The following is an 8,850-nucleotide window of genomic DNA, read 5'->3' as shown; positions in this document are numbered from 1 at the left end:
TGAACAACTTGTCCTGCTGGATGAAGGACAAGTACACGGAGAAGAACCTGGTAAGCGGGGGGAGGCGAGGGAGAGGATGGGGGGAAGGACCCACCGCCTGCTGGACAGAGGTGGGTGGGATGTGGGCATGGAGATGGAGGCGCAATGAAGTACTCCTGACGTGGTGGGTGTCCTGCAGGTGACCTGGCTGGACTCGGCCTTCATCCGCAAGGACCCGTATGGGGTGGTGCTCATCATCGCGCCCTGGAACTACCCCATCTACCTCCTCCTGGTGCCCCTCATCGGGGCCATCGCTGCCGGTGAGCCAAACCTGTCCCCTGGCCCGGCGGATCCAGACACTGCCAAGGGCACCTTGTCCCCAGGCTGGGGTGGCAGAAGGGCTGGCTGTCACCGTGTGGCTGGTCTGATGTCCTGTCTATCTGCCCCCAGGTAATTGTGTCATCGTCAAACCCTCGGAGATGAGCAGGAACACTGAGAGACTCGTGGCTGAAGTGCTGCCGAGCTACCTGGACAAGGTGAGAAGCTCTTGCTGTCCTTAAGTCATGGCTCCTGCAAACATGGAGCTGTGCCCTGTGCCCCCCCAGCACCGTGCCTGCTTCGCACACACCACCACTGCACCATCCATGGTTTCAGGTGCTGCCGTACCTCCTTCCTCCATGCTCAGCCGGTGTCCACATGCCCGGGATGCTGTTGGTGGGGACGAGGACGCAGTGGCCCGGGCAGATGCTGACAGCGGGGGACTCTTCCTCTTATATTGCAGGACTGCTTTGCCGTGGTGACCGCCGGCGTGCAGGAGACCACCAGGCTGCTGGAGAACAAGTTTGACTACATCTTCTACACTGGTACGTCCCGCGGGTCAGAGCAGAGCCCTGCCTGGGTTTTTTAATGGGGTGAGGGAGGGGGATTCCCACCAGACACCCCGCTGTGGCTGACCCTGCCACCAACGCGAGAGGGTGGCAGACCCTTCCCTGCCCTCTGAGAAGGCAGGGCTTGTGTTGGGGATCTGGTGTCGGGATCTGTTGGAGGATCTTCCACCAACGTGTCTGAGGATCGAATAGCCATAACTGGGTTTTGTCACGGCTGAGCTGGGGAGGCCATGGTTGAGCTGGAGAAGGTGTGGGAGGTGAGGGCTCAGCTGCATGCCACACACTGAGGTGGGTGCAGGACAGGAGTGGGACTTACAGAATCAGAGAATCGTTTTGGTTGGAAAAGACCTTTAAGACCATCAAGTCCAACCGTTAACCCAGCACTGCCAGTTTACCACTAAACCGTGTCCCTGAGCGCCACATCTGCTCATCTTTTAAATACCTCCAGGGATGGCGACTCCGCCACTTCCCTGGGCAGCATGTGCCAGAGCTTGACTTGACATGTTTTCCCCAGCCCTGACTCCTCAGAAGACTAAGGCCATGATTTGGGCTGTAGCGTGGTGGGATCCTCACCGTGATCCATCTTTTCCTGGCCCTCAGGCAGCACCTCCGTGGGGAGGATCATCATGACAGCCGCTGCCAAGCACCTGACACCGGTGACGCTGGAGCTGGGGGGCAAGAACCCCTGCTACGTGTCCGACACCTGCAACGTGCAGAACGTGGCCCAGCGGGTGGCCTGGGGCCGCTTCTTCAACGCGGGGCAGACCTGCATCGCGCCCGACTACGTGCTGTGCAGCGCGGAGATGCGGGAGAAGCTGCTGCCCGCTCTGCGTAATGCCATCGCTGATTTTTACGGCCCCAACCCTCGGGAGTCCCCCGACTTTGGCCGCATCGTGGGGGACAAGCACTTCCAGCGGGTGCAGGCGCTGCTGCGCAGCGGGCGCGTGGCCATCGGAGGAGAGGTGGACGACAGGGAGCGCTACATCGGTGAGGGCTTGAACTTCACTTAAGTCTTAATCTTTGCATTGAGTGGACTTGGATTTTGGAGAGGGTCTCACAACTGGAAGGGAGGTTCTAGATGGAAAGGACATTTAGGGAAGGTTTGCGTGGGAATCAGGGAGCTTGGCGAGGTGTCCTATCTTAGAGGAGATGTGGGTGTCAGGGAGAGGACTAAAGTGTCATCTCCAACCTCTGTGCATGGCTGAAACCTTTGAGTTTTTTCTTCTGCAGCTCCCACGGTGCTGGTGGACGTGAAGCCCTCTGATCCTGTCATGCAGGAGGAGATCTTCGGTCCCATCTTGCCCATCGTCATTGTGGCCAACGTGGATGAAGCCATTGACTTTATCAACAGCCGTGAGCGGCCGCTGGTCGTGTATGCCTTCTCCTCCAACGACAAGGTAGAGCATGCAGGCTGTGTGAAGCCAGCGCTCCACTTGCCCCATGCTCCTCGGCAGGTGTATTCAGCCACGTTCTCCAAAAATTCACTTTAGAGGAGACAACCCTGGTTGTGGGGGAAGGATTGCGGCTGGAGGTGTGGGAACAGGGTGCGAGACCCATGTCCACCTTCTCTGCTTCTTTCCCAGGTGGTGAACCAGGTCCTGGAGCGGACGAGCAGCGGTGGCTTCTGCGGCAACGACACCCTGATGCACGTGACGTTGACCTCGCTGCCCTTCGGTGGGATGGGTAGGTCCAAATCCCCCGAGCTGCTTCTCCGTGGCCAACGCGAGCCAGGCGCGATCCTACCCACGGTGCCCGAGCCGTGCTGGCCGCGGTGAGGAAGGGTCTCAGGGGAGATGGAGCCCCCAGGCCTGAGCCACAGGTCCAGAGGGCTCAACGGTCCGTGGGGAAATCGTTCTGCACCAGATAGGATCCCACCAGAAGCTCTTTGCTTCGCTGCGCCGTGGCTGAGCTCTCGGGCTTTGCAGCCCCGTTTCTGCTGAACACGTGTGGAGCACCGTGAGGTTTCTTCTCTCTATGCTTGGCCTCCCAAGCCCAGTGTTCCCTGTGCACGTGGAAATGTCTTGTTTAAAAGGTAGTGAATTTTGAATGTGGCCACCACAGAAACATCTCCAGACCTTCCTTTCCACAAGCAATGCCTCTGTAGGATGCCGGCAGCCAGCCCGTCACAGCCATCCCGCTGCCGTGCTGCCCTTTTTCTCTGCAGGACAAAATGTGGAAATTTTGTCACTTATCCACAGTTTTCGGGAACTCAGAATTTGAGTTTTCCATGGATCTCCATTTTGGACTCCCAAACGTACACGCGTTCCTTTATATAAACTCCTGAAAACCGCAGGGGATCCAGATGAGGGTCAAAAACTTTAGAAGCATTTGCCACTCTCCCGTCTCAGCACTAACAAATCCCCCAAGGGTGCTGTTTTTAAGGCAAATATGTGCAATTTCTGATGGTCCTCTCCGCCGCGTCACACAAAGCTTTTGTAAATCAGCAGACCCCGAAAAGCTCTGGATTTTATTCTGAACCTTTTGCTGAAGTTTCCCGCTGGAGAAAGGTGGCCGAGGAGGCTGTCGCTCCGCTTCCCGCAGTATGACAGTCTTCTCCGGATCTTCACCAGCCACCGGCAAGGATTGCCTGCAACCCGAAGGAAGGAAATTAAGGTTTCCCAGGGAAGTGGTTGAGTCACCACCCCTGGAAGTGTTTAAAAAGACGTGTAGACGTGGTGCTTAGGGAGCCGACTTGGCAGCGGTAGGTTTGCAGTTGGACTCAATCTTCAAGGTCTTTTCCAGTCCTAAAAGATTCTATGGCTCTCATATCAGCTTTAAGTTGTGCAGCTCATGTTTCAGATGATGTATGGGATTCTGAGGTCCCATGGGATGTCTTCTACCCAGAGCATCAGCTGAAAAACACACCTTTCCTTCTTTTAAAGACTTCACAACAAAGCTAGGTCTTGTTCTGCATTCTTCCACCACAACCCTCTGCAGATGCATGAGTAAGAGCAGGGCAAGCACGCACGGTATTTCTTCTTGAAAGTCTTCCAGCCTCCATCCGTTTCCAGTTCAGGTGATTTGCTAAGCCAGAAGGGTCCTGCGTGTTCGGTAAAGGGTGCTGGACTCCAAACTTACCCAGGCTCTCCTTGAATGCAGAGGAACTTTTAGTCACCCCTGTGACATGGCATTTCACAGCTCACAGCACGTTGGGGCTGTTTCTCCTGGCCTGCTCTGGATGTCTGCTTAGGCTGAAAAAACATGTCCAGAAGTGCTTCTCTCTTCCCTTGGAGAGGAAAGAGGGTACACCCACTTTTGATCAGATGATCTTCACTACCGTGGAAAACCAGCTCTGGTTCTCCAGCCCAGACTAAGCCGCTCAGCTGGCCAAGAGCCATCCAGTGACCTCCGTTCATCCTGCGGCTGCTGACGTGTGAGATACCAAACACAATTCATCAGCTTTACCAGGAATTGCATTTTATCAGGAAGACTGGTCAAGCTCAGGCTGACTCATGAAATTCTATCACACCAGTTATCAGTTTTTCTGCCAGCCTGCTTGGCTTCCCCATGCTTGCTTGGCTTTTACCACCCAACAGTCATTCCACCCGTCCTTGGAGACGGGTGACATCCTCACCACAGCCACCTTGGCAATCGCCCTTCTCCAATCCCAGAGTCTCGCCAGCAGCAGGGCTGGAGCCAGCGCGGAGGGGACGTGTTTTGGAGGGTGTCCTTGCGGTAGGGAAGCACAGCTGGTGGGAGCATCTCGCTTCTGCTGCCCTCTCCAGCACCACATCGTCAGTGGTGCCACTCCCAGTTGCTCTGGTGCCAGCCAAGGTTTCGTGATCAAAAAAAGGTGGTTTCGGTGGTGTTGGTTTTTTTGGGTTTTTTTTTGTTTTTTTTTTTTTTTTTTAAATCAATAAAGTTTTCAGATTTAGAGTAAAAAGAGAAGAGAAACTTGAGAGGGGATGTAGGAACCACCCGGAAAAGAAGAGCTGAAGATATAGAAACAGGACCAGTTTTCTTTCCTGAGTGTTTTAGGTGCTCAAGCATCCGTGGAGATGGGGGACGCATCTCCCAGCATCCTCAAGGGCATCTGTTAAATAAGCTGTACCTGTTTCAGGCTGGTATAAAACACCGCTTCCTCCCTGGAGGATGAGGATGGGAGGGCAGCGACCAGCGCTCTCGCTGCCTGTTCTCTGCCACGCCGCCTTTCCGGGGTCCCCCCCTCCCCTCCACTGCTCCCATCCGCCAGCAAAGTGGGGACACTTTGGACTCCTCTCCCCAAAACAGCAGGCTGACGTGAAAGGCTCCAGCCTTTGCCTGGTTTCCTCGGCTCAGAAACCCTCCAAGGTGCAGTCCCTCCTGTTGGGAAGACAACGTTTTGGCAAACTCGTCTTCTATCAACTTTTTTCTCAGCCTGGTTTAATGTGGTGAGCTTTGCCGAAACGTGTTACCTGAAATGGTGAAATCCAGACCAACAAGAGGGTTGTTGGGAACCTTTTCTCCTCCCCGCCCAGTCTTCCTCCTCCAAACATCCCTCAAGCGCCATTTGGGTGTCCAGCTAGGCCACCTCCACGGTCCTCTTTAGATCACATTCCAGGGAAGTGCAACCATGGGCCAGCCCTCCCCACCGACTGGTGTCAGAAAGCAGCTGGTTGAAGACACGGTGCTGTCCACAGACACAAGCGGTCTCCATCACCACTGCCTCCTCTGTGCTGCCCTTGAGAGGGGATCTGGGAGCTTTATTTTGGGCTCGTTGGCCCAAACGGTGGGCGAGCGATGGCCAGATCCTGCCACCAACAGGGGACCTGTGCTGTGTGTTGCAGGAAACAGCGGCCTGGGGATGTACCATGGCAAGTTCAGCTTCGACACCTTCACCCACCACCGTGGCTGCCTGCACCGTGGCATGGGCCGGGAGATCCTCAACAACCCGCGCTACCCACCCTACACCCAGAAGAAGATGGGGCTCACCCGGGCCGCCTCGGAGGTGAAGCGCAAGAGTGCCTGCACCCTGCTCTGAAGGTCCCATGCCACCAGTCGTGGTGCCATGTAAAATGAAAGGTGTTTCCCTCCAACCGGTGGCCTCCTGTGTGCTTCCCTGCCTGCTCCTCCGTGTGCCCCACACAGGTCCCACAGCCCCCTTGCTGGCTGGATGTGTTCCACCCCCACCCGTTGCCACCAGCCTCCTGCTCCATCATTGCTGGCTCCACCACAGCAGAGAGGCGGAAGGGCTGGTGGGCTGCTCCGGGGTGATGCTGGTGGTCACCTCCTGCTACCCGTGGGGACTCTCCCCTGAGAAGATCCATGCCATCGTTCTCCTCCCAAATCCTTGAGCTGGAATGACCTCAGTTGCCTCTGCCCCATGCCCTGCAATTCATGGTCCCTTATCTCACATGGGCTGGCAATCTCAGTGTTCAAACAGGGACCTTGGAGCGAGCATGGGCAGCTGAGCCAAGAGGAGAGGGATGGGTAAGGTGCCACCAGGGATGGGAGACCTTCTCCTGCAGCTTTTTGGGGTGTGGTGTCCTCCAGAACCCCTCTCTGCTTTGTCCTGGTTGCTGTGGCTCCATCCTGGTGGGTTTCTGGGCTCTGTTGCTCCATCCCAGCTGCTCCTCCTCTCCTCTGGCCCTGCTACCCTCACCCCGTGCTCTGAAAATGGAGAAACCAAGCCAAACCCAGCCCACTGCTTCTCAAGAATGTCCCCGTTGGACACAGCCCACGTAGCACGGTGCATAGTCCCCGGGATGCAGAGGGACATGCCAGCCTGGTCCTTCACCAGTGCTGCTCCGTCCCCCAACCTGGGGGACTGGTTTTGCTGGGGAGAGGGGTCCCCCTCCCTACTGGGCAGAAGGGAATGGGGTGGCTTTGTCCACTGGCCGGTCAGCTGCGTCACCCAGCCCACACTCTGGGATTTTACCCACCTGGACCTGAGATTTTGCTTTTCCATGTCTCTCCCTGTTCCGCTGCGGGGTGGTGGCAAGTGGGTGAGTGCGCGTTTGATTGCTGGCCAGGGTCAGCCCACTGCCCCAGGGGAGCGGTGGCCTTTGGGTTTTGCTGTTATCTTCAGCTCAGCCTTTGGGGGTGCCCCTGGAGGGGACCCGCACAGCAGTTCCCTCTGGCTATGCAGGAACGGGATGAATTAGCTCTGGGGGAAGCCTTTGCTGACAGCAATTTGGGGGCCTTGTTCCCATCTCCGCCTCCGGAGTCATGCCTGTGTTGTTCTGTGTCTGGTGTAGCTGAAGCTCTTGAGATACCAAATCCATGTCTTCAACTGTGACCTTCCACCACTGGCATGGGGCGGCTGGGGGCCAGGCAGCGTGTCACGCTGTGGGTGGCACACCAGAGGGGTGGCTCTGCCACCCATCCTTGCAACTGCAGGGCCACGGGGTGTCTACCCCAGAAGAGACGGGCACATCTCTGCTCTGGTGAGACCCCACCTGCAGTAGCGTGTCCAGCTTTTGAGTCCGCAGCACAAGAAGGACACGGACCTGTTGGAGCGAGTCCAGAGGAGGGCACAAAGATGGTCTGAGGGCTGGAGCCCCTCTGCTGGGAGGACAGGCTGGGAGAGTTGGGGGGGTTCAGCCTGGAGAAGAGAAGGCTCCGGGGAGACCTCAGAGCCCCTTCCAGTGCCTAAAGGGGCTCCAGGAGAGCTGGGGAGGGACTTTTTACAAGGGCGTGGAGTGATAGGATGAGGGGGAATGACTTCAAACTGGAAGAAGGGAGATTTAGATTAGATATCAGGAAGAAATTTTTAACTATGAGGGTGGTGATCCACTGGCGCAGGTTACCCTGAGAAGCTCTGGCTGCCCCATCCCTGGAGGTGTTCAAGGCCAGGTTGGACGGGGCTTGGAGCAACCTGGGCTGGTGGGAGGTGTCCCTGCCCAGGGCAGGAGGGTGGGACTGGATGATCTTCAAGGTCCCTTCCAACGCAAACCATTCTGTGATTCTATGATCTTGCTACGGCTGCCGGGAGACTCTGTGACCTCTGTGAGGACAACCATCGTGGGGTGGCCATGATGACCTCCTGTGTGTCAAGGAGGGACTGCATCCGAGAGTGAGTGTGTGTGAGGAGTGGGAAGGGGCACCCACTGTGAAGGGACCCTGGTCCCGGCAGTGACAGACACGGGCGGTGTGTGTGTGACTCCCTGGGTGGGGTGTGAATGCTCGAGCAGCGGCTTCTCCTTTAATGCCACAGGGGGTGCTGTTCATCATCAGGCCCTGGAAATCCCCCGTTTACCTCCTCCTGGTGCCCCTCACCAGGGCCATCGCTGCCAGGGGGTACCAGAACCTCACTGGGGGGTGTCCTGTGTCCTCCCTGGACGGATGGACTACGAGCTGTGCAGCGTGGAGATGCAGGAGAAGCTGCTGCCCACTCTGCATAAGGCCATCACTGATTTTCATGGCCCGAACCCTCGGGAATCCCCCGACTTTGACCATGTCACGAGGGATGAGCAGTTCCAGAGGATACAGGTGATGCTGTGCAGCGGGCACATGGCCATTGGAGGACAGATGGACGTGGAGACACACTAAAGCGGTGAAGACACGGGGCAGGAGGGCAGAAGCGCAGGGTGGGGGTCTCGGGGTCCCGCTGGGCTGACAGCAGCATCCCCTCACCCTGGGTCTGGATAGCCAGAGGTGCCCACCCCAGGCGGGGACGCTCCTTTGGCCTTGTCCCCGGTCGTGGGAGGAGAGAGCGCCCGTGTCCCCGGCCAGGCGTGTCCCGGTGAGTCCCGGGCAGCGGGGAGGAGGCAGACAAGGGGTGCCCGGTGGGTGCTCAGCACCTCCCTTACCCTCACCCCCCCCGGGGGGGAACCGAGTGCGGGAGGGGACGAGCAGCGGCGGCTTCTGTGCCGACGATGCCACCGTGCACATCACGCTCACCTCACTGCCCTGCGGCGGCGGCGGTACGTTCATCCCCGGGAACAGGGGGCTGCGGGACGCCCCCGCCCGCTTCACCCAGCGCTGGCTCCCGGGGCAATCCTCCCCGGAGCCCTCCCAGCTCGGCCCTCACTCCCCGCCGACCCCTGCTGCCCGCGGCTGCGCC

General features: G+C 57.8%; 2 protein-coding genes across 2 annotated transcripts in view; both read left to right on the top strand.

The window, feature by feature from the left end:
- Positions 1-2: 2 nt before the first annotated feature.
- Positions 3-5,826, top strand: LOC104293649 (aldehyde dehydrogenase family 3 member B1-like; the record flags this gene model as incomplete). Its single annotated transcript, XM_009893166.1, has 8 exons — positions 3-50; positions 179-299; positions 430-515; positions 761-842; positions 1,467-1,853; positions 2,097-2,263; positions 2,450-2,549; positions 5,633-5,826. Coding segments are annotated over 8 exons (1,185 nt in total), but the record flags the coding sequence as incomplete, so codon positions are not given.
- A 2,303-nt stretch (positions 5,827-8,129) lies between these two features.
- The window catches only part of NDUFS8 (NADH dehydrogenase (ubiquinone) Fe-S protein 8, 23kDa (NADH-coenzyme Q reductase)), a 3,520-nt gene continuing 2,799 nt past the window's right edge, over positions 8,130-8,850 (top strand). Inside the window, exons 1-2 of the mRNA XM_009893165.1 lie at positions 8,130-8,276; positions 8,436-8,529. Coding sequence (XP_009891467.1) covers positions 8,130-8,276; positions 8,436-8,529 — 241 coding nt within the window. The remainder of the gene's footprint in view (positions 8,277-8,435; positions 8,530-8,850) is intronic.

Source organism: Charadrius vociferus, unplaced genomic scaffold (genome assembly GCF_000708025.1).
Source record: "Charadrius vociferus isolate BGI_N301 unplaced genomic scaffold, ASM70802v2 scaffold919, whole genome shotgun sequence".
In the NCBI taxonomy this organism is placed as follows: Eukaryota; Metazoa; Chordata; class Aves; order Charadriiformes; family Charadriidae; genus Charadrius; species Charadrius vociferus.
Note: the sequence above shows the minus strand (reverse complement) of the source record. Positions and strands in the feature narration are given on the sequence as shown.